This window comes from Xiphias gladius, unplaced genomic scaffold, assembly GCF_016859285.1.
Source record: "Xiphias gladius isolate SHS-SW01 ecotype Sanya breed wild unplaced genomic scaffold, ASM1685928v1 HiC_scaffold_118, whole genome shotgun sequence".
NCBI lineage: Eukaryota > Metazoa > Chordata > Actinopteri > Istiophoriformes > Xiphiidae > Xiphias > Xiphias gladius.
This window is the reverse complement of record NW_024401480.1, coordinates 1-23,943: the sequence shown is the minus strand read 5'-3', so window position 1 is coordinate 23,943 and position 23,943 is coordinate 1. Positions and strand designations below refer to the sequence as shown.

The 23,943-nt window shown below is 39.2% G+C and overlaps 3 protein-coding genes across 3 annotated transcripts; 2 read left to right on the top strand and 1 right to left on the bottom strand.

Annotated features, from left to right (window-relative positions):
- Positions 1 to 21: 21 nt before the first annotated feature.
- On the top strand, positions 22 to 4,927 carry LOC120787157 (syntaxin-binding protein 2-like). The gene is made up of 9 exons (XM_040122852.1): positions 22 to 85; positions 175 to 240; positions 468 to 548; positions 2,165 to 2,306; positions 2,485 to 2,591; positions 2,689 to 2,787; positions 2,881 to 2,966; positions 3,939 to 4,099; positions 4,221 to 4,927. The coding sequence occupies exons 1-9, from the start codon at positions 71 to 73 to the stop codon at positions 4,298 to 4,300; spliced, it is 837 nt and encodes a 278-aa protein (XP_039978786.1). The 5' UTR covers positions 22 to 70; the 3' UTR covers positions 4,301 to 4,927.
- A 1,129-nt stretch (positions 4,928 to 6,056) lies between these two features.
- On the top strand, positions 6,057 to 12,185 carry LOC120787159. Its single transcript, XM_040122856.1, has 15 exons — positions 6,057 to 6,107; positions 6,577 to 6,697; positions 6,781 to 6,848; positions 6,977 to 7,111; positions 7,252 to 7,411; positions 7,600 to 7,766; positions 8,261 to 8,437; positions 8,630 to 8,774; positions 8,916 to 9,091; positions 9,269 to 9,430; positions 9,678 to 9,831; positions 9,922 to 10,070; positions 10,540 to 10,722; positions 11,168 to 11,206; positions 11,340 to 12,185. Exons 1-15 carry the CDS (start codon positions 6,057 to 6,059, stop codon positions 11,802 to 11,804), a joined length of 2,352 nt encoding a protein of 783 aa, XP_039978790.1. The 3' UTR covers positions 11,805 to 12,185.
- A 535-nt stretch (positions 12,186 to 12,720) lies between these two features.
- Positions 12,721 to 23,243, bottom strand: LOC120787158 (myosin heavy chain, fast skeletal muscle). Its single transcript, XM_040122853.1, has 39 exons — positions 23,040 to 23,243; positions 22,686 to 22,829; positions 22,442 to 22,598; positions 22,322 to 22,349; positions 22,121 to 22,232; positions 21,939 to 22,031; positions 21,788 to 21,851; positions 21,582 to 21,680; positions 21,395 to 21,498; positions 21,169 to 21,307; positions 20,739 to 20,857; positions 20,493 to 20,642; positions 20,238 to 20,408; positions 19,838 to 20,144; positions 19,619 to 19,692; positions 19,432 to 19,519; positions 19,225 to 19,342; positions 18,984 to 19,107; positions 18,759 to 18,895; positions 18,404 to 18,659; positions 18,069 to 18,311; positions 17,774 to 17,950; positions 17,509 to 17,654; positions 17,306 to 17,396; positions 16,823 to 17,212; positions 16,600 to 16,726; positions 16,147 to 16,265; positions 15,702 to 15,898; positions 15,427 to 15,610; positions 15,165 to 15,330; positions 14,944 to 15,068; positions 14,466 to 14,774; positions 14,175 to 14,378; positions 13,925 to 14,050; positions 13,643 to 13,813; positions 13,398 to 13,502; positions 13,216 to 13,311; positions 12,986 to 13,117; positions 12,721 to 12,741 (listed from the first exon to the last, which is right to left on the bottom strand). Exons 1-39 carry the CDS (start codon positions 23,241 to 23,243, stop codon positions 12,721 to 12,723), a joined length of 5,817 nt encoding a protein of 1,938 aa, XP_039978787.1.
- Between the last annotated feature and the right edge of the window lie 700 nt (positions 23,244 to 23,943).

The following is a 23,943-nucleotide window of genomic DNA, read 5'->3' as shown; positions in this document are numbered from 1 at the left end:
AATAATTTTCCAAACCTACTGTTGCAGGAAAGTCACAGAGCTTCTTCGGACCTTTTGTGAGAGCAAGAGAATGTGCACTGACAATGTGAGTGTTCATATGCATTTTGGTTCAATTATTACATAGGTCCACGGTATAACATGAAGACAATTTATGTATAATGTTTTGTTTTTCAGGCCAACATAAAAGATCTCTCTCAGATGTTAAAGAAAATGCCTCAGTATCAGAAGGAGTTGAGCATGGTGAGTAGGATGAAGAAAAGCTAACTTTTCACCTTTAGCATAATCGTCTCTGGATAATTTTTCTTTTGTAAATGAAGTAGTCTCTCATCTGTTCGTGATTAGGACTAACAAATCATCTTGATTGAGGGAAAATCATTTTGTAGGTTTTATATATCATATGATGATTTCGTGATGAGTACAAATCGATTAATAAATAATAATTACTCTCTGTGTACTTTCATTCACAGTACTCTACTCACTTGCACCTGGCTGAAGCTTGTATGAAGAAGTTCAAGGCCTCTCTTGATAAGCTTTGTGAAGTGGAACAGGTCAGTACTCTTGTGGGGTGTACAATTGAAATTAGAAATGTTTGAACGGTATCATCAGCATTTAGACTCAGAACAAGTAGGACACAAACTGCATTGGCATTGCAGCAACAAATAGTTCTGATAGTTTAAAAAAATATCATCTTTGTAATGCTTCAAATTATACGGTGGAGTGAGTGAAGCTATTGTTGACCTATACATCTATAATTGGAGCTATAAATAGAACCATGATGATTTTCTCCTGATCCCTGAAGAGGATCAGATGGCCTTTAGGGCCATTAAACTCGATATTCTTGGAATTTGTCTCATGCATTGTTGGCAAAACAGCCTGTCAATCTGTAGTTTTTATATCACAAGGGATCAACTAGAATGCCCCACTGTGTTAATCACTAACAGTAAGCATCTTGGAGAGAATGTCTGTCATGGAATTACTCCATCCCATTCAGTCCCCACACTAAGTGACCACGATGCGATAGCATCTTTATTTATAGCTCCTCTGGGGTATATTCAAATGCCAATGCCATGGTCTGGTGATATTTAATGGAGAATCATAATCGTAATATTGCATAAGAAGCTTGGGACCGGAAATCAAAATCCATACAGTATATCCACAGAAATGCAGAAGAAGCTGTTATGTCATTACTGAGTGTAAAGGCATTTAATAATACATACATACACCGCCTTGTAATGTAGCGATCCTTCCATCGACATGAGTGCCAAGCCCCATTGTGCTGTTTGTATGTAACAGACACGCTTTGTGTCCCTGAGGGGATGTATTCAGCCACGTTTAGTCCTGTATCAGATGAGTCACAAGCACACAGGAAATGATAAGCTATGCATGGTTGTGACATTATGAAATGCAAGTGTTAATGGGGCTTTTTTGTAAGAGTGAACCACTTGACGGCACTAATGGATTGTCAGCATGTCTGAAAGCTGCCTCTTTAATCCAGTGGCCATGTTTTGGCTCTAAGATGGACAGTGTGATCCAAACAGCAGCAGCTCTTTGTCAGCTGTCATTTGTTTAACTGTTCTACATTGTTTGGGCAACCCAATACAAATGTATGTGTGTAGCTCTATTAACAAAACGATGTGCTGTAATTTTTATGTGCTTTTGTAGTCACTCTATAGATTCAGTTGCTCACAAAAAAAAAGGTTTTGTTGTTGATTGGCCCTAACAAGGCTTAGTCCAAATTCATGATAAAGCTTAGCAAGCGTTTTTAGGGAGATCACACATTACCCAGGATTGCATTAAATCCCAAAGCTAGATGTAAGTGTAACAGCCCAAGTTAAGTTGCCAATATTTGCCTTTATTTTTGACATAGTTAATGGATTAAACATGCAACTCTGGAAGTTAACTGTGCAATTTAGAACAGTGTCATTTCTTTAAAAAAAATGTTTTTTCTCTCTGTTCAGTGAAAAAATATTCTGGTAGTAATAGTTGCAACATTCTTATAAATAGCATGGTCATGAAAGAGGAAGTGGTAGAAAATAGAATTAAGTTGAGGAACATATAATTCTTTCTCCAAGAACCTGTGAGTTGACTGTCACCTGACTTGAGTTGTAAGTGGTAATTCAGATTCCAATAGCAGTTAATAGTTAACCATGGGTGTCTTCTACAGGACCTGTCAATGGGAGCAAATGCAGAGGGGGAAGCTCTAAAAGATGCCATGAAGTGCATTGTTCCTGTGCTCCTCGACAAAGAAATTGAGGCCTATGACAAAATCCGCATCATACTGCTGTACATATTCCACAAGAAAAAAGGTGTGCCTTTGTCAGAACTCTTTGGTTTAACTAATGTAAAATTTTAAAACCAAAATTTTTATGTCCACAGAAGCATACTTGAGTGTGTTTGAGGCTGCTAATTAGAAGGGTTAACTTTATAGGAAGCCTTGATGTGGCGTCAATAGTGGAGAATCAAGTGTTATCATTATCCATGTAGGCATCGGGGAGGAGAACCTTGCCAAGCTCATCCAGCATGCAAACATACAGGCTGACAGCAACATCATAACCAACCTGCAGAACCTGGGCTGTAACATTGTAGCTGGGGTAAATTTCTTGATTGCAGTTTGGCTACAGTCTCAATGTTGTGTACTCTAAATTTATTGCTTCAATATTTTTTTACACAAGTCATGTTGTTTGTTAGGGCCGCAATGCTGGGAAAACGCTGCCAGAGCGGAAGGAGCGCACAGAGAGCACATACCAGCTCTCTAGATGGACACCCATCATCAAAGATGTCATGGAGGTATTCCAGCCAAAAGGAGGTTTCAGGTGTTGGTGGCAAACCTGCTCAATTTTGCTTTCAACTATTGACAGCATCTGTGTCTCTGTATTGCAGAATGCCATAGAGGACAAACTGGACAGAAGGCAATGGCCGTTCATCATTGATCCTGCTCCTATCAATACAACTCAGACTGCAGTCAGGTGGGTGCTGGAAACAGAACAGGAGATTTTTGTCATATGAGCTGCAGATTGTTAACTTTATCAGAGTCCACGGTATATAAATGTTTTTTTTCTCGTTAACCATTTATTTCTTTATGAATGGTTAACGAGAAAAAGAACATGTTTTAAAAGGAAGAACATGAATGCTAAGGAAATAAAATCCTTTTCTAATGTTCCAATGAAATAGTTTGTAATAAAATGTCTGTTTTTTTGCCTTTTGTTTTTTGTTTTTTGTTTTTTTAACCAACAATAATATTAACTTGGGGAGCAGACAGATTAATGTTGACAAATAAAAGCTTTTAACTCTGTAACTTAATTGGAGCTCCAACTCACTTTTACAAAGTGGGTTGGAGTTGAAAATGTGAAATTAAGCCAGTTTTGCTTTGAATAGTTTATAATCTCCCAGGGAATACCCACCATGATGATAGTGTTTATACAAACCAAACTGATGGACCTGGGTTCACTCATAATCTGCATAATGCACAATGCTTTTCTCTTTCCTTTTTAGCAAAGTGCAGAATTAAAGCTGAGTAGTCATTAATATTAACACTAGAATATAGCCTAGCTATACAGGGCTGGCCATATAAAACTGGACATGGCAATTAGAAAAGAGGTTGATTTGACCTTTTGTAACATTATGAAACTGATTAGCATAGGTTGTAAGCAAAGCATTACAATAAAATATAAATACATCTGGGAGAAAAACTGTTTCCCTTCTGCTGTATCTGACATGTTGCCACCAGAACTATTTATTTTCAGGATTTTCAAATTCACATTTATTCACCAGGGTCAGTTTCTTGACAATACTGAATCAAAGAGAAGCATTGTGTAGCATGTAATAGTTGCTGTTAGTGGATATGATTTATGATAGAACTGAAACTGGCTACTCACAAACAGGCCTTAGTTTTAGTAAGAGTTACGTGTTGCTCAGTGATTGTTTTAATTCTTTTACAGCAGTGCACGTTTTGGACACTGGCACAAAAATAAAACTCCAACAGAATATCGCTCCGGCCCTCGGCTTATTATATTTGTGATTGGTGGGGTGTCACACTCAGAGATGCGTTCTGCTTATGAAGTCACTCGAGCCACTGATGGGAAATGGGAAGTGCTGATTGGTAAGCAATCGCTATTGAAAAGTCCATGATTCTTGTACCTGCTTCCCCCAGAAACGCAGCATTCAAGGTGTTTTGTTTCTTTCTTTTTTTTAAAATATAATTGTCATTTTCTCCTTGACAGGGTCATCTCACATCCTGACTCCGACCACCTTCCTTAATGACCTGAAGAGTCTGGACCAAGTTCCTAATCCTGATTGTTAGATAGTTAAACCCTGAACAGGGAGGATCACACTGGAATAAAAGTTTAGTTCAGTTTCTTTCATTTGAGATGATCGGTTGCTGATCTTCTGTCACAGCATCGTCTGACATCTGAAGTGAAACATGAACAGTAATTTTAGATGTAACTATGGAAGGAAACATTTGTGATTCTTTATTTTATTTTAAAATGTTATTTTTATTGTTTGTTGTGAATTGGGATCTGTAAACTTCTGTGATTGAGATTGTATTCAAATATTTAATTAGACATTAATAATATTTTGATTATTGTATTATTCTCATTCAAATTCTTATTTTTGTTAATGTATATTTGATTTGCCTAATTTTTTACTTTAAATTACATAATTTCCACAAAACTGGATCATCTGACACCAAAAATCTTATTCAAGTATAATGTAGATGTATATAAGTCCATAGAAGTATGTATCATACATTCATTGGCATTCAAGTCTGTGATATCTTTTTTCCACTTGGAAATGTCTCAACTGCTGTCTTATGATATCTTTCACATATACTAAGTACGTTAATATATTAGTGGGAGCAAGTGCGGTGGGTGTTTGTTTCATTGTTGTTCAAAATGACTAATAAAAGAAACATAAGATTCCCTTTGAATTGTGTCTTGTGCGTAATATTCCAGAGGACTTTCAATAGGCATAAAAAGTTGTTTGAAATATGTCACAAAAATAATCTCATCTCATGGTCCACTTAAAAGCTTGACTCCACATGCTGGTCCCAAAGTCAAGAATGAACTTCCATTCTCATTATTATTTTAAATTGCAAAGATCTTTTGACTTTGATAGCTTATTTAACCACCTTTTAATATGCTCTCCTAATATCCTTGCCTTTAAGAGAATATACTCAAATTTATCGTATGCCTTTAATTTAAATATTCGCAGCTATGCTCAACAGACCTAAGCCAATCTATCATTATTTCAAATGATTATTTAGCTCATTATATATGCAGATTTTTTTATCCTCATGACTATAAATGTTTAAAGATTTATCAGTTTCTATTGAGGTTTTTCTTTGTTTTAGTTAAGTTAATTACTACCGTGCTTTCGGTACCATTTTCACCAATTTATCTCAGCTGACATTATTTTGAAGAATGTTTGTATATGTTTTGTTTTTACATTGTTTTCGTTGTCTTTTAGTTTGACCTTATTTCCTCACTCATTAATTTTCACCTGCTGAAATGAACCCACGGTACAAATGTAAAAAATCTTGTGTATCATACTGATAACTTGAGTTCATCACAACAGTGGCAGTTTTGTTCATCTCAGTACCACCTGGACATATGCCTACTTGCACCATTTAATGACAATGTGGGGGCTTCAAAATGTAAACATGAACTTTAAGTAAAGCGTTAGATCAGAAGGCAGAACATTTTCACCTACCAGTGAAAAAGATCATCCCTCTCCATGTTGAGGATTATGTTTTCATCTGGGATTACTGATGGTAATATTAAGAACGGGGCGCTGGATGGGTTCTTAATGGCAATGGGTTAATACGGAGGACTTAACTCTATTTAAAAGCCTTCCACCAAGCCATGTCCAGTACATATTTGGAGTAGCATCAATCAGGATCATCATTTCCACTGCACATACAGTAGTTTTGTCCAAGAAGTATTGAATGGATTCTCCAACGATTAAAGGAAGTACTTTTGTGTAGCTCTTAGTACGGTTTGTACGGTTATCTAGTTCTCAGTTGGGGACCGTTTCCCTTTTTTGTTTTATTTTTCATAATGGCATCTGCTGAAATGGACTCAAAATCAGAAACTACCAACACTGTGCTGGTAGGTCCTTTGTAGCATTACATTTATTTTTAGGTTTGATGTTTGGTTCTTATTTTTTGTTCTTGTAGAGTATTAAGTATTGTGTATTTTTAGATATTTTTATACAGATTTTTTTCTGAATTCTACAAAATGATCAAAAGAAGAAAATATAATGTTATTGTATTCATGCTTTTCCGTAGCAAACAATTTGTTAACAATGAAATATATTGTAAGTGATTACATTTTGATCTTATGTTGATGTTATGCATTGATTCCCATCATGGGTTTCCACAACTTTTGCTGTAATATGGAAAGTGTGAAAAGGAATAATTATTTTTCTTTTACAATTTACACTGGGCAATAAGCCACAAGGGTTTGGGACAACTGATTTAGTACCAAGGACGAAAACATTGTAATAAGTTGTGATTGTTCATATGTATCATATATATATTTTCAGTATTTGCTCATTCTTTTGTCCAATGTTCAACAGGAATGTCCAGAACAGGAGCAGATCTGCAACATTATGAGTTTCTCACAGCGTGGACGAATGGATGAACAGCGTTGCACCTTGGGTCCTGTTAAAACTGCAGAACTCAAAACTACACCTGCAGGTTGGTCCAGTAGACACAGATACCATCTGCATTGTATGTGTCCTTTTTACAGATGGCTGATTATTTCACCCCTGTTCCCACAGGTTCAAACCATGAGGAGCTCTGCCATTCCTTGGACAACAAGCAGGGAGAAAGTCTTGATAACCTGAAGGTGTCATTGCCAGGGTTTAACTATCAGATACTACGCTATAGATTATAAAGGGCTGAGTGCATGCACCTGCACAGGTGGTGTGATGAAAAAATTGACTGAAGTCTACTCCACAATGTGACTTTTCACAGGAACCTGGGCGTGATAACGATCATGGCTCTGCACCTCAGATTTCTGTGACAGAGAGTACTCCAGACACAAACAGGAAACTTGTGTTACCAGCCAACCAATTACAGGTTCCCTCTCAGCGTGACTGCTCCAACTCCGTAAAGGTCTTCTCTATCCTATTATGTCACTATGATTGCTTTAATCATTGAGGATTTCTTCTACTGACTATACTATGTGTTATTGATTCTTGTCCAACCTCATTTTGTCACTTCTTTATCACACTGTTTTCGTCAAATAGGCAGATTCACCAGAGGAACAGCAAAAGTTCATGAATATGATCAGCCATTGCCAGCGTGGACGCATGGATGACCAGCGCTGTTCCTTGGATCCTATAAAGAGTGCTCCCTGCACACCAAAGAACACAGACAGAAGGCTTGCTACAAGTACAGTAAACACAGGTAACTGATTAATAAAAATTTCTCAGCAAAACATTCCTATAAGTGTGTTACAATTTTTGCAATTGCCTCTTACTTACCATTTCTTCCCAACAGATGCAGGTTCAGACAAGTTGCATTTTCATTTTTTAAAGTTCATCGTCTACATAGTTACTTAATATTTCACTTGTATTCATATTTCATCTTCCCAGGTCCAGATTCTGAAATGTTCTTTAGCCTCTTGGCAAACACTCAGAGCCGACGGCTCGATGACCAGAGAGTGTCTCTTCCATCATTACCAGGATTAAAGAAAGAAAGTAAACCGTCTACGGCAGGAGGAGATACGAACTACTTGTGTTACATGGTCTCTAAAGTCCAGGTCAGTACTTTACTTTTCAAAGAACAAAATATTTTACATTTTTAACATCAATTTATGGAGCCACCAAAATACTGTAGTGACGTCAGCTCTGACTTTAAATGTTGCACAAATATGAAACTAAAATGTGAACAAAATATTACACTATTAAAATATAATTTGTAGGATTCTACAAAAAGCAAACCTTTATAACTTTATAACTTTCGCAGTTTCACTCTAGTGGTTTGAATGCACAATGCTTCAAAGTCTTCATGGAAACGTCATGTTATTATCTTAAGAAGTGTTCACATGGGACAGGCTTTCATAGTTTGAAAGCTTTGATGTGTCATCTGTACGATTGAAATCAGTTGACAGTGTGGCTTTCAATTGCTGAGAATCGTATAATCACATTCCTGCATGAAGCCATCATTTACTCAATACTCCGTGGAACTTTTTTGTTAAGAAAGAGTGCCTCCCGACCCAAAATGCTGGTAAATCCTGACCTTGTGTATTTTCAGGGATCCAGAATGGAGGACCAAAGGTGCTCGCTACCTCAAATCCTAACCCCAGGGACCCAGTGTTCACCAAAAAAGGATAAGGATGATTCTGATTTAGGCCCTCCACGCTCAGCCTCCTTCAGCCCCAGCTCAGACGTAGAACGACCAAAGAGTAAAGATAAAGCATCTCAAAAACAGGTATATGCTTAAGGCAATGCTATTGTTTTTATAGCCAGGAATTAAATTACATTAAATTACAACAACTACGTTTTAAAACAATAAGGTCTAAGTTTTGAAATCTGAATGTTCATTTGTGTTTGCATGTAATTTATATTTCACATTATTTATTTACTGACCTAAAGATGTAATGTACACTTTTTTCACATCTAGGTCTTGACTCCAGCTGAACAGGAAGATTTTTTTAACTTAATGAGTCATTTCCAGCGTGGGAGAATGGATGAGCAGCGATGTGTCTTAAATGTTAGTCCCCAGTCCACACCCAGACACAAGCCCAGTCAGAGCACCGTGCCCAAAGGTTAGAATCCAAACATGTTTGACTTCCTGTTTTTTTTCTTGTTTTTACAATGATCATCTCATTGTACTTTCATGTTATAATGTAGTAATTGTTCACATGTTTGGTCATAAAACTAATGTGTCTCTTTTTTCACCTTCCCAGGTCCGGATTCTGAAAAGTTCTTCAGCCTGCTTGCCAACTCTCAAGGCCAACGGCTTGATGACCAGCGAGTGTCTCTTCCTTCATTGCCAGGGATACAGAATGGAGGTACCACATCAAAATCAACTGCTGCAGAGAGGGATGCAAGCTACTTGTGTTACATGGTCTCCAAACACCAGGTTGGCCCCATACATAGCATGGTGTAAAAACCATTGTTAAAAGTTGACATTTCTTTTTCATTATGTTCACAATGTCTTCACGTTTGTTTGTTTTTTGCAGATATAGAATATATTTAACAATACATCCAACTGCTTTGATCCAACATTACAAAGGTAATTCCCATTCTACTCCCACAGGGGTCAAGGATGGATGAACAGAGATGTTCTGCACCCCAAATCTTCCAGAATGTGGGTACTCCATCCACTCAGCACAAAGACCATCCCATTTCAGACGCATCTGATAAAGCTCCCCAGAGTGCTGCGTCCTTAAACCAAGCCAAAACTGACCAGCATCGGCAGGTGAGCCATCATCCTGCTCAATATACAGCTTATAGTTTTGCCAGTGCTTCTACTGTCATGATCCCATATTCTTTAACTAAGACATTAAAGTGACATCAGTAATAGATAGGGAGGCTCATTTTCCTCAGTGTTTTGAAGAAAAATGCGGTTATTTCATTTTGTCCTCTTGAGTGGCAGCCTCTGCTGGCCAAGTCGTTTGTGAGTTGTCCCACTTCTCATTGCTTTTCTTTCTTTAAATCTTTTTTAGGAAGCATCTGCAGCTGACCAGAAGCAGTTTTTCAAAATGATAAGTCATGCACAAAGTGGACGTATGGAAGAGCAACGTTGCTCTTTACAACCAAGCAGAAGCACACCTGCCTCACCCACACACAATGGAAGAACTTTAAATAATGCAACCACAGGTCAGAAAAAACACACAAGGGACGGAAGGTCAAGTATGTGTTTTCTGCCAATGAGACGTCACAGAAATAACTCTTGACTCTCGGTAACAGGTGCAGAAGCTGATGCATTCTTCAAAATCATTGCCTCCAGTCAGGCACGACGGCTAGATGATCAGCGTGTTTCGCTTCCTACCCTTCCAGGCATAAGTGGGAATTCTGAAAGAAAAGAAAAAGGTAGAAATACAAAGGCTGGAACCCCAGTAAGTCACATATCATTTAAAATATCGGTGGTGCTATAATAAACAATATTGCCAAATGTTGCTAACTGTAATTCCTGGTTGTATTTATGTCCCACTCCCGCAAAGTGAATGGTATGCAGGTCATGGTGTGTGTTGTGTCAGTGTGCAGGCACATTCCTGTGACTAGAATACTGTAACTCATGGCAGAGACACCATACAGATTCCTTCTGTAGAACTGGCTCAGCTGAATTGTTTTTTGGAGCACTTTTCGGGCTTGAAATTATTATATGGATCTCAAATCTAGATTTATTGAATATATTTTTACCATCTGTATTTTATGTAAAGAAGAAAAGTAAGTGAACAGAAATATTTGCCTAATAAACAGCCTTATACCCACAATAACCCGTAAAGCTGTTATTTAATAAATCTCAGCTGTTATGGTGGAATACCTGACAGCTCAACCGCCTGTATTTTTCATTTTTTCTGCAAGGCTTGTCCACCACAAATCACTGTGGCTGAAAGTACACCAACAACACCAAGGAAGGGCTTTTCCAGACCTACCTCTCAAGCCGAAATGGCTAATGCAGGATCCGGCTCCCCGGGAGCTCTGCCCAAATCTGCTTCATTTACCCCCAAAACAGAATATCAGAAGAATCTAAATTCCCCAGGACAGGTAAATTTTTCACCTGAAATACAACAGTGTTTTGATTTCAGTAGAAGTGTGACTGTTGGGAGAAAAAAAAAGTTTAATATATAGAAGTAAAGTCAGTAGAATGCATGTATTTAAAAATGGAGTAGTTCAGTAGTGATTTCCACTGAAGAACACCAAATCGATAAAGTGAAAAGATATGACTTACTCGAATCCAGCTTTTAATGATTTCAATCATCACTTCATGTAGACAAAGAGACCATACCCCACCCAGTTAAGGGTTTCAGTTAGGTAGGGAAGTGATGCGCCTTTAACGGCGTCTCTTGTGTGAGTTTAAGCAATAAAGGGGGCGTCTTGCCATTTGCTGCTTTAAGTGATTCTAAAGTCTAGTCTGCCACTAGTAAATGAAAGGCTAAGGAAGAGTCAATGAAACACTGTGTCTTGAACAATGCCTTTTTTTTTTTAACAGGTGACAGTAAAGGTGTCCATGAGTTTCACACCACAGCAGGTAAGCTTTTCCATGGCAACCTGCTTTGCTTGTGTAGATTGTGTGGTAATTGCCCAGGGTTATTGTCTTAATAAAAGATGTGTGTTTTTTTGTTGTTTTATCAATTCTTATTTGAGTCTTTTATCTGTCAAAGGGACAGGAGAATGCTGATCAACCATGCACATTCCCAGAGGTCTTCCTCACTCTAGGAGCCCCAGGAGATAACCTTGTGATTCCTCTGAGCCCAGGACCTGGCAGACCCCTGTCCTTCAACTTAAACCTTGTGCCAAAAGAAGTCGTTAAGTCCAGGCACTGCTCTCCAAGACATGCAAGTCCCAGGGAAGCCTGCTCAAGACCGTCATCTCCCAACCCAGGTGCAACCAGTAAAGCACATCCTGTGACTTCATGCACACATGAACAGGGGATGCTATCTATCAGTCCAGATGAAGACTGCTTCTCTCTGATTGAAAAGATTCATACAGCCCAGTTGCAGAAAGGGATGGCTCAAGGAGGACAAACATATAAAGGGGATCCTGGAAAAGGGAGGGAAAAGGCAGAGCAAGGAAAGGGAAAGGGGGGTGGAAATAAAGATAGGAAGGATGGTGGCAATAAACAATAGTAAGGTATGCAACATTGTAATTTATCTACTGGGGAAAACAATAAAGATGAAATGTGAGGTGTCAGTAAATTGCTTGTAAAATAATTGATTCAACAATGTTTGTAAAATTGTATTTGTAGTTTTCATATGCTCACAGTAATTAGAGTCTCTTGCTGGAGTAACGCTCAAGTTTATTGTGTTTATTTTCAGTACTAGGTAGGTTATCTGTTGAGGCATTTTTATCATCTCTACTAGTTAAATGTTCCATATATATACATTGTGTATGCATCAGTGGTGTAGGTGAGAAGTCATTGCTCTGCTTTTTCAAACGTAAATGCAGTGTATGCAGTCAAATATAATACTGCTTCAGCTGCTTATCCGAAGAGAGAAACTTTAGGTAGGCTGTCATTAAACCCTCAACTCTGGCAAATTGTGTGAAACTGAGAAATGCAGTATAACAATAAACACAGAAATACCTTAATTAAACCTGATTGTCAGTTCATGGTTGCTCTGAATTAGTTGACCCACGTAATTGACAAATAAGCCTAGAGCCTATTCACAACATTTTACATAACTGTGGAGCTATTAATTCACTACTACAACACCTGTTTTCAATAACTCACTAGTGCGTCTCAACTACTGCACACGATGGAAAAGAGGTGTAACATTCGATCTTAACTGATATTGCAACTATTATATGAACAATAATTTGCCAGTTTCGTTTTCAAATTGACACACATTGTTCTGATACAGTGTCATGTAACTATTACCTAAGGTACCTTGGTAGGGTTTAATATGACAAATGAATTAAAAAGAAAACTGGACACTTGAGACATTTTCAACATTTATTGAAGATTTACAGAAAAAAAATTCTCAGTGGCTCATATTGTATGAACTTGGTTGAAATACAGATATAAATATGGCTGGACGTTGTATCTCATTCAGCAGAATCACTTCCCTGAAAGTAAGAGAGACAATTAAAGTTAAAGTTAAAGCTTGGATATTCTTGGAGAGGGATGTCTATCTGTTATCAGTAATACAGCTTGTGGAGAAGCACACTGCAACTAGTCATTCATTTCAGAGGTCATTATGTGTATAGTTATTGTAGATGAGTTTTTTGCATTGAAATATAAAATCATGGATTTATAGGTGAAGTACTCATATGGTTAATACGACGCTGTCAAAGAGATTGAAAACCATACCTTTCCTACATCACGGCTCTTGGCTCTCAGCTTGTTGACCTGGGACTCAGCGATGTCAGCGCGCTCCTGAGCTTCCTCCAGCTCATGCTGAACCTTCCTCAGCCTGGACATGTGAGTGTTGGCCTGCTCCTCCTGTGAAGGGTTTAATGTTATATTAATTTAGTTGTTAATGGTGATATCATTATTAATTGAATTGTAAATGGTTGGTCATATGAATATACTTGACTTACAGCCTCCTCAGACTGTCTTTTGTAAGCCTTGACTTTGAGCTGCAGCTTGTCCACCAGATCCTGAAGTCTGGTCACGTTCTTCTTGTCCTCCTCAGTCTACACAGATAAAGAACTGTCACTTATGGAGTGTTGAAGCAGAATCAGTGAGATATGGTAGTTTTTTTTAGTGAAACTGAGTTTACCTGGTAGGTCAGCTCCTTCACTCTCCTCTCATACTTGCGGACACCTTTTACAGCATCAGCTCCACGTCTTTGTTCGGCTTCAACTTCAGCCTCCAGTTCACGCACCTGTAATGTGATTATTAAACAAATCAAAGTTTTGTGAAAGATTTTGAGTGCAAAGAAATGAAGGCAGAGTTTATCTGATGCATTCAAAGTGTAATTTTTATTCGGAAACTATTCTATGAGCATTTATATACAGTTAATACCCTGGATTCCAGTTTCTGGAGCTGCTTCTTGCCACCCTTCATGGCCAGGTTCTCAGCCTCATCCAGACGGTGCTGCAGGTCCTTGACTGTGACCTCCAGGTTCTTCTTCATCCTCTCCAGGTGAGCACTGGTGTCCTGCTCCTTCTTCAGCTCCTCAGCCATCATGGCAGCCTTAAATGATAAATGGTCTCTCATTCCAGTTTCATCTGAAAAAACCTTAACACCACTTAGTGAAAACATACAAGAAGACCACATTAAGCACTCTTTGAGATGTAAACTCACATCAGTGATAGCCTTTTTGGCCTTCTCCTCAGCATTTCTTGCTTCCTGAACAGAGTCGTCCACTTCACCCTGAATCTGCACAAGGTCAGACTCCAGCTTCTTCTTGGTGTTCAGAAGGCTGGTGTTCTGAATGTTTAAGAGAAGTCATGTTTAATATAATATTTATTATTATCATTGTTATGCATAAGAAAGCTCATATATATATTTATTAAGTACAAAGATATTTTTTCATGAATTACTGATAACAAACCTGAGAGTGAAGCAGTCCAACACGCTCACTAGCATCAACCAACTCCTGCTCAGCCACTTTACGTCCTCTCTCTGTCTGCTCCAGAGCGGCTCTCAGCTCCTCAATCTCAGCCACCATCAGGCCATTTCTGCGCTCCACCATGACAACCTGTTCCTTCATGTCTTCCTGTCCTCTGACAGCATCATCAAGGTGCAGTTGGGCATCCTGATAATGAACAGAAAAACTTAGTTAGCTTAATTCACTTTTTTCCTCTTCAACATTTTTTCCATTTAGCAATAAAAAAAAACTCACCTTGAGCTGTCCCTGGACATTCCTCAGTTGTTTCTGGGCCTCAGCGGCCTGCCTGTTGGCATGGCTCAGCTGAATCTCCATCTCATTCAGGTCTCCCTCCATCTTCTTCTTGACCCTCAGGGCATCATTCCTGCTCCTGACCTCAGCATCGAGAGTGCTCTGCATGGAGTCCATCACCCTCTGGCTGTTCCTCTTGATCTGTTCCATCTCCTCATCCTTTTCTGCCAGCTTCCTGTCAACCTCACCTTTGACCTGGTTGAGCTCAAGCTGAACACGGAGAATCTTGGACTCCTCATGCTCCAGTGTGCCCTGCAAGAAAAGTCAGTTAAGTATACTGTAGCTAAGTTCCAAACTGACCTCTCTGTCATTATGAAAAAACATATTTAAAATGAGTTAAAAGGGTAATGTTAATGCACTGTTATAGGAACTTTAATTGAATTGTTGCAATAACAAACAAATGAGATATAAAAGGTAATACCTCTGCTTCCTCCAGTGCAGTCTGAATCTCAGCCTTCTCAGTCTCCACAGTCTTCTTGGCTTTCTCCAGCTCATGGATGCTCTTTCCAGTCTCACCAATCTGTTCAGTCAGGTCTGAGATCTCCTCTACAGAGTAAATACAAAAAAGATAACCATTTTTAGATTCTTCACAGCTGGTTGTAAACTATTATTTGCATTTAATCTAGCTAGCAGTTGACATACGCTGCAGGTTCTTGTTCTCTCTCTTCATGGTCTCCAGCTGATCCAGAGCCTCCTCATAAGAGTTCTTCATCTTGAACAGTTCGGTGCTGAGAGAGCGAGCCTCCTTCTGGGCTCCTTCCAGCTCAGCCTGGCCCTCCTCATACTTCTGTTTCCACTCTGCCAGGACCTAGTTTTGTATATTTCAGAAGTAAATGATTGGTTACTAATACAGGTATTTGTTCTTCTGGTAAAATTGATTATGATTTCCAGTTTAACCATTTACCTTATCAAAGTTCCTCTGCTTCTTGTCAAGGTTGGCAGCCAAAGCATTAGCTCTCTCCACGTCAATCATGAGGTCCTCCACCTCACCCTGCAGCCTTTGCTTGGTCTTCTCCAAAGAGGCACATTTGGAGTTCACAGCCTCAATGGATTCTTCAGCATCCTGCAGGCGCTGGGCAAGCTTTTTCCTGCAGCGAAGAAGAATTTGCTTGTTTTCAGTTGGAAAAATAGATAGCAAAAAATGATTTATTTATGAAAAAGTAGAAAGGATTCATGTACTTGGCCTCCTCCAGCTCCTCAGTGCGCTGAATAGCGTCAGTCTCATATTTGGTTCTCCACTGAGCCACCTCACTGTTGGCCTTGGACATTCCTCGCTGCAGCTCAGCCTTGGCCTCCTGCTCCTCCTCAAACTGCTCCCTGAGCAGATCACAGTCATGGCGGGCTGACTGAACAGCGTGGGCCAGGGCATTCTTGGCCTATGAATTCATCATAACAAGCAAGAAAGTGTCAATAGATTCTGTTAACATACTGTAGTACATACCCAAAACACAGAACATAAAAACTAGTGGTGTTCCTTCACTTGTTCAGTCAGTCAATTTTAAACATTGGTTTAGATCCATCATTCATCCAGGTTTAGTTAAAATCTAATCCGGCCATGCCTGAGATATCACTGGAGAGGTCTTAAATAATAGACAATGGACAATGCAAATATAAGATCATGTACCTTCACTTCCTCCTCAACGTGCCTCTTGAGCTCCTCAATCTGCTGAGTGTAAGCCTGCTTGCCCCTGGTCAGCTGGGAAACAAGAGCTTCCTTCTCCTCAAGCTGGCGAGAAAACTCACCTGAATGAACAAGAATGGGATTTGAGTAGCTTTTTCATACCTGAAATATCACTGAAATTGCTTTCTGTTTTACCAAAACATTGTCAATTTTCTTTAAATAGGATTATATACAATAAATAACAGGTAACAAAACATTATAATCTGTAACATGTGACTTCAATAACTATGTATTTCATAATTATAATAATAATCATCTAAACATCAATTATTGGAATAATTGCTATGCCTATATAATTCAAAGTGTATAATTTTAAACAAAAAAAACCTATCATCTCAACTTAAAAAAGACACTAATTAATATAGTATTACACATTTTGCATCGTTGGATACACACCGTTCTCTGTTTGCAGTCTTGCCCTCTGTGCACTCATGTCATTGAGCTGGCGAACGTTCTCGTCATTTTTCGATTTAATTTCACTTAATTGATCTTCAAGAGTTCGGCACATTTTCTCCAGATTACCCTGTAATTAACATGTAATTGATGTGATAATTATTTGGATATTTGCTGAAATCTTATGTGACTGTAGTTTTTTTTCCTAATGAAAAATAATGTATACCTTTGCTTTGGCAACAGCCTCCATGTTGCTGGAGAGGTCATCAATCTCCATCTTGTACTCACTCTTCTCCTTCTCCAGCTTCTGCTTGACACGCTGGAGGTTGTCAATCTGCTCACCCAGCTCTGCAACACTGTCAGCCTGCTTCTTGCGAAGTGCTGCTGAGGTAGCTTCATGCTGCAGGGTTGACTCTTCAAGGTCACGACGCAGCTTCTGGAACTCAGCCTCACGCTTCTTGTTCATCTCAATCTGAGCAGCTGTTGCTCCACCAGCTTCCTCGAGCCTCTCACTGATCTCCTCAAGCTCCCTGGAGAGGTCAGCCCTCTGCTTCTCAACCTTAGCCCGAGCAGCTCTCTCAGCCTCAATCTCCTCCTCCAGCTCCTCAATACGAGCCTAGTTTGATGATCATAACATTAAGAAGGCTTATTCACTTAAACATGTTCTTTTGGATTCAATGAGTTTACTATTTATGTAAAATAATGTTACCTGGAGTTCCTTGATCTTCTTCTGAAGCTGAGTACCAAGGGACTGTTCATCCTCAATCTTGCTGAGGAGCTGGCTTATCTCAAAGTCTTTCCTTGATGAGGAAACCAAGAAAACTTTCACTGTCATAGTTCAGACTGTTGTTGGAGTGTAACGCGTGAGATGCTGAAAAGAAGATTAATAACCAAAAACAAACAAAAACCTACTTCTTGATTTTCTCCTCAGATTGCTGCTTGTCATTCTCCAGATCCATTATGGATTCCTGGGCCAGTTTCAGATCTCCCTCCAGCTTCCTCTTGGCTCTCTCAAGGTCCATGCGGAGCTTCTTCTCTTGCTCCAGTGATCCCTCAAGCTATAAAGTAAGAGTTTTTAATGAGAGTTGATTTGAGGCATTTTAGATATAGAACATCAATACCAAGAATCATGACATTTCAGGGCAAAACAGAAAAGTCAAGACAATTGTTTTCTTACATCGTCCACTTGCTGTTCCAGCTTTGTCTTGGCCTTGGTCAGAGTGTTGACTTTGTCTTCCTCTGCCTGGAGATCATCCAGTGTTTGCTGGTGGGCCTCTTGGAGGGCTTTCTTCTCCTTAGTCAACTTGGCAATAGACTCATCTTGAGATGCCATCTCCTCTGTCAGGTTTTTCACCTGATAATGGTGTGAAAAGTTTAATATTGATCCCAAAAGTTTAATGAATTAAAAGGGCACAAGGCATAACATTACATTTCAGAATTTTTATGTAAAGGATAGTCAAATGAAATTGAACCTTGTTTTCTGTGGCATGTTTCTCCTTCTCCACTTTAGCCAAGGTGAGCTCCAAGTCATCAATGTCCTTCTTCAGCTCAGAGCATTCATCCTCCAGCTTCCTCTTCTTGGCAGTCAGCTCAGCATTGATTTCCTCTTCATCCTCCAGTCTCTCAGTTGTCTCTTTGAGTTTGGCCTCCAGCTGAATCTTGCTCTTAATAAGCCCTTCACATCTTTCCTCTGCATCAGAGAGGTTCTCACCTTCCTAGAGTGTGTTTTGAACATAGACAATACAAGGTATTAAATATATTTAGTCAGGTAAAATCAATGGAAGTTGCATCATTGCATTCTACTCACAGCTGCTACTTGCAGCTGCAGATCATTCTTCTCCTGCAGCAGGGAAACCATCTTCTCCTCCAGTTCCTTCTTCTTGGCCAGGGCAGTAGCCAGGTCTGATTGCATCTTCTCATAGTTCTCCTTCATCTGAGCCAACTCCTTCTCAGTCTCAGCACTCTTCAGAAGAGGCTTGATCTTGAAGTACAGTTTCATCCATGGCCAATTTTTCACATTCATGAATGAACGGATGTTGTACTGGATGCTGAAGATAGCTTCTCTACAAAAATAACATTTATAAGTGTATAACTATTGTTTTTATTCAACATCACACACAGGAATTCGAGGGGCAAGTCAATATAATGTATGATATTCCTACCTCCTCTCCATCATCTTAACAAACTCCTTCCTCATGACATATCCTCTGCAGAGAGCCTGAGTCATGGTCACCAGCTCAGCCAGTTTCTCATCTCTCATCTCCTCCAGGGTACCCAGCAGACCAGCTTTGAAGAACACCTATGTTGTCAAATCAGTCATCAGTATACATGGATACTACTGGACATGAATAAACCAATAGTTATTGGTAATATCCATAGAAATGTACCTTTGTGTGCCCAAACTTGTACTGAGTGTGGTCCACATCAATGGAGCCCAGCAGCTTCTCTGCAGCTTTCTTGTTGTCAATGAACTGTCCCTCAGGGATGACACTGGCATTCAATACTTTGTATCTACAAGTGAAAATTATGTTATCGAATAAGCAGGTGAAAATTATGTTTTCACACAACACTTCTTGGCCTGGTGTTTCTACATCATAATAACTTGAATTGCCTATAATGAAAAGTCACCTCTGCTTGAAGTCACCGTAGAGGATTCTGCTGGGGAAGCCCTTTCTGCAGATTCTGATGCCTTCCAGCACACCGTTACACCTCAGCTGGTGGATGACCAGGAAGTTCTCCATAAGACCTGAGAGTTGCAAATTCATATAGTTTAAAATATTTCTTTGTATCACTGTGTAACGTAAAATGCAATAAGTAGGACTGTGGGCTTCTTACCTGGGGTCTTTGTTTCATTGGGAATCAGGCAGCGCACAAAGTGTGGGTGAGTGCTCCTCAAGTTGGTCATCAGCTTGCCCAAGTTCTCCTGGGAGGAGAAATATCATTATTTAAGCAAAAGTTTACTGCAAAAACTGAACCGGTCAGATTAAATTGGATCTTGATCAGGTGTGTATGTTAAACATACCCTAAAAAGAGCAGACACAGTCTGGAAGGAGCCACCCTTCTTCTTACCACCCTTCTTGCCACCACCAGAAGCATCTGTTTTTTAAAACATAATGGCACCAAATATTTAACTCTTAATTCATTGATCAGGTTTATTTCCTAAAGCAAACCACATACTTTAATTAAATGAGTAAGTAAATTAGCACATTGCCAAACTATAGTTACAGTGTGAGTTTCTTACCATCAGATGAAGCATGGGCGGCATACAGGAGAGCCAGCAGTTTGTTTGAAGACTTCTGGTAAAGCTGAACAACTGAGTCATTCAGGGGGTCCTTGTTCTTGTCCAGCCAGCCAGTGATATTGTAGTCCACTGTACCAGCATAGTGAACCAGGGAGAAGTGAGCCTCAGCCTTGCCCTTTCCAGGCTTCGGCTTCTCAAAGGCCTTGGTCTTGCCAAGATGCTGATCATGCAGCTTGTTCTTGAAAGTTGTGTCTGAGGCCTTGGGGAACATGCACTCCTCTTCAAGGATGGAGAAGATGCCCATTGGCTGAAACGAAATTGTATCATATTAAAAAGAATCAACAATTTAGCATGCGCTCAGTAAACAAGACTTCAGTTCTACCTGACAGATTTGTCTTACCTTCTCAATAAGCTCAATGCAGGCAGCCAAGTCCATACCAAAGTCAATGAACTCCCATTCAATGCCTTCTTTCTTGTACTCTTCTTGCTCCAGGACAAACATGTGGTGATTGAAAAACTGTTGCAGTTTCTCATTGGTGAAGTTGATGCAGAGTTGCTCCAAGCTGTTAAACTATAATTTTGGAAATATAATTAGTCCCATGGAAAAAACATTGTTTACATGTGATGCACCTCAAATCTCCTTCAAATTACTCACATCAAAGATCTCAAATCCAGCGATATCCAGCACCCCAATGAAGAACTGTCTTGGCTGCTTTGTGTCCAGCATCTCATTGATACGGACGACCATCCACAAGAACATTTTCTCATAGATAGACTTGCAGAGAGCCATGACAGAATTGTTGACCTAGAAAAGGGGGTAAAAAACTGTATATAATTTTTTTTTTGGTCACATGCTCATTGCTTCATTTCTAAACATTTTAGTTTTATTGAGTCATTTTACCTGTGGAACGGTCTGACCTTTGGTCACAAACTCATTTCCGACCTTGACTCTGGGGTAGCACAGAGCTTTCAGCATATCAGCTGAGTTCAGGCCCAAGAGGTAGGCGATTTTGTCAGCCACTGATGGAAGGAAAAAATGTTTCCATAGTTAGTTACAGTTTGTAACTTCTATTTCTCTTCATTCATGCAGTTTGTCTGTTCGGTATATGTTGTTATCATGTCATGATATTTTAGACCAACAGACCTTTGTTGCTGCAAGATGCTAATTGGCATCAGCCAATATAACCCACTGTTGTAGAAGTGCAATTAATTTGTGATTACGTTCTTGCAGTATAAATTGTTCAAAAAACTATTTATCGTGGTGTTTTTATTTTATGTAATATGATTTGATGTAATACAATGATCTAATATCACACTTTTAATACAATTACCCTCAGTGCCATCAGGTTCAGCCTGCTCCTCACGCTGCTTCTGCTTGAATTTCATGTTGCCATGATGCATCACAGCACCAGTCAGCTTGTAGATGGCAATCTTCTCATCAGCACTGAAGCCCAAGATATCAATAGCTGTCTGCAATTCATGCACAGCAAATCCTTTTAGAAAATCATTTATTCTGACATTCATTTGCTGTTATTCTACCAATTTCTATCAACTTACATCTGTTGCAATGAACTCCTCCACATCATTGATGCTTTTGACACTGATTTCACCCTGACTGATCATGTGGTAGTCATAGGGGTTGGTGGTGATCAGAAGAGCCTCTGGAAGAAAGTAGAGGAAATGCATAAGTGGGTAATTACTCTTAGTTTATTTTTTATTACTTGTTTGTTGTGTTATAACATACCCAGGAGCTCCGGCTTGTGGCCAGTCATCAGCTGATAGAAGATATGGTAGCTCCTCTCAGCAGACAACTGGAAGGTGACACGAGACTTCTCCAGCAGATCTGTGAGTAATTGTTTGATGTAAAGATTTGATGATGAATGTGCATCAGAAAATGCATTGTACACTACTGAAGTTGCCCGCTACCAAAGGAGGAAAACTAGAACTTACATGTTTCAATATCAGCTGAAGCCAGCTTTCCAGAAGAACCAAAGTGAATTCTGATGAATTTACCCTAAACATTTACCAGAAAATTTCAGTTTGACTCTAACTAACAATTAGTATAGGAAAGTTATGTGAAGGTCCATAGATGAATACTTACAAAACGAGATGAGTTGTCATTCCTCACAGTCTTGGCATTACCATAGGCTTCCAGCAGAGGGTTGGCTGCAATGATTTGATCTTCCAGTGAACCCTACATAGAGTCATTATGAGGCTGGATAAAATCATTCATCAAGTAACTATAAACTGTGGCAAAAATTTTGAGCAAACAACCAATTTTACCTGCATTTTGCCAGATGTTGCCTCAGCCTTCTTAGCTCCAGCCACTGCAATTGTTGCAAAGTACTGGATGACACGCTTGGTGTTGACAGTCTTTCCTGCACCGGATTCTCCACTGGCGAATTAAAAGATAATCCTTAATTACTTAGAAATATAGGCATGAAGTTCATAAAAAATTGTCTAGACAAGTTGTGTTATACTCACGTGATAAGGATAGACTGGTTCTCACGATCTGGAATAAGAGCATACACACTCAGGTTAAATCAACAGTTGAGATTTTTCTTTGTCTCAACCACTTAAATGTTCTGGTAATTTTGAGCTTACCAGTGAGCATGAACTGATAGGCATTGTCAGAGATGGAGAAGATGTGGGGTGGTGCCTCAATCCTCTTCTTGCCTCTGTATGCCACAACAACCTGAGCATCGTACACAGGAAGCCACTTGTAGGGATTCACGACGACGCAGAACAGGCCAGAGTAGGTCTGTAGTACAAAAGGGAGAAACATGATCACATTTGACGCACAGGCTTTATTGATACATTTGCACTATAATAACGGATTGAAGCTTACGTAGATCATCCAAGATGCAAAACGCTCTTTGAGGTTATACAGCACAGCAGGCTCGTTGAGGTGGGTCATCATGGCCATGTCCTCAATTTTATCGAACTTTGGAGGATTCATGGGATGGATGTCATCCTCTTTTACAGTAACAGTCTGAATAGGAAGTGCAATTAAGCAAAAATTAAAAAAACTATTTAATATTCACTGAAATTTGACATAGTATGAATGTTCCATGAAATGAATCTTAAAAGCAATTATTATCCAGATGTTTTAGAGAACTGTTATCTGCTTGTCTGAACTGTTACCCATTTGTCCTTCCTAGCGTCATTTCTAGAGTTTCATTTTAGGCATTATTACACTTACCTTTCCTGTAATTGTCTCAACTGTGGCTTTCCCACCGTCTCTTTTGATGACTTTACCCTTGAGATACATCTCATCAGGGTCAGTCACAAAGTAGGCTGTTTTGGCATCAAATGGAGTGTTCTGAGCTTCAATCCTTTCCTTCTCAGGTTTCCGGAGGTAGATGGCCGCAGGGCCATAGGCCTCCATCTCTGCGTCTGTGCTCATGATGGCTTAAGGAGAGGTCATACATACTGTATTACTTTTGTATTTGTTTGCATAAATGTTAACAGGCTGTTAGTAGGCTTTTCAGATAAGGTGTGTTTTGAATTTGTGGTCATCACCAAAACTAAAACTACAATGTACCTCCTTTGGTCCCAACAGAAGATTGAATACAGTCAGGTCTGTTCTTTTGACCCTGTTGATAAATTGTTAGGCATGAATAAATTAATCAATAGAGATTTATATTGATTTCAAATTGTGTACATATAGAATTTTTTAAAACTACAGGCTGGCATCAAATTTGTGCGTAGTATGCCCCATTGAAAATGAATAAATGTTTAAAATTATCATAATTAAATGATGCTCATAAACATTCTTGTCAGTATGTACATCAACAATTGATTTGTTTTTCACAATATTAATCAATTGAAATTGATGTACTCACCTGAGTTGGAAGCCTACCAGTTATCGACAGTGTCCTAAGCAGCCTTATTTATAGATGGAGGACTGTCTTCTCAGTAGGTGTGCCTTTCTCAATTTGGTCATGTATTCTTGTCATGTTGCTGCTAATCCTGTGACATTGACATTTACAGCGATTATATTGCCTTGTACGCACATTTGTAGCAGGAGGCATTTGTTCCCTGTACCCAAACTGAGAGGTCAAAAAGAACAGAGTTAGTAAAATTCTTTCAAAATGAATTGCTTA

What these genes read in the sequence shown, in the direction of transcription:
- LOC120787157 (XM_040122852.1), top strand. An exon ending in ACAACTCAGACTGCAGTCAG is followed by an intron (nt 2,967 to 3,938) that starts GTGGGTGCTGGA and finishes ATTCTTTTACAG; the next exon opens with CAGTGCACGTTTTGGACACT. An exon ending in GAAATGGGAAGTGCTGATTG is followed by an intron (nt 4,100 to 4,220) that starts GTAAGCAATCGC and finishes TCTCCTTGACAG; the next exon opens with GGTCATCTCACATCCTGACT.
- LOC120787159 (XM_040122856.1), top strand. Translation starts at nt 6,057, where the DNA reads ATGGCATCTGCTGAAATGGACTCAAAATCAGAAACTACCAACACTGTG. An exon ending in AGCGTGACTGCTCCAACTCC is followed by an intron (nt 7,112 to 7,251) that starts GTAAAGGTCTTC and finishes TTCGTCAAATAG; the next exon opens with GCAGATTCACCAGAGGAACA. An exon ending in TGAGTTTCACACCACAGCAG is followed by an intron (nt 11,207 to 11,339) that starts GTAAGCTTTTCC and finishes TATCTGTCAAAG; the next exon opens with GGACAGGAGAATGCTGATCA.
- LOC120787158 (XM_040122853.1), bottom strand. Translation starts at nt 23,243, where the DNA reads ATGAGCACAGACGCAGAGATGGAGGCCTATGGCCCTGCGGCCATCTAC. An exon ending in AGCAGAGGAACTTTGATAAG is followed by an intron (nt 15,331 to 15,426) that starts GTAAATGGTTAA and finishes ATACAAAACTAG; the next exon opens with GTCCTGGCAGAGTGGAAACA. An exon ending in AGAGAACAAGAACCTGCAGC is followed by an intron (nt 15,069 to 15,164) that starts GTATGTCAACTG and finishes TTTACTCTGTAG; the next exon opens with AGGAGATCTCAGACCTGACT.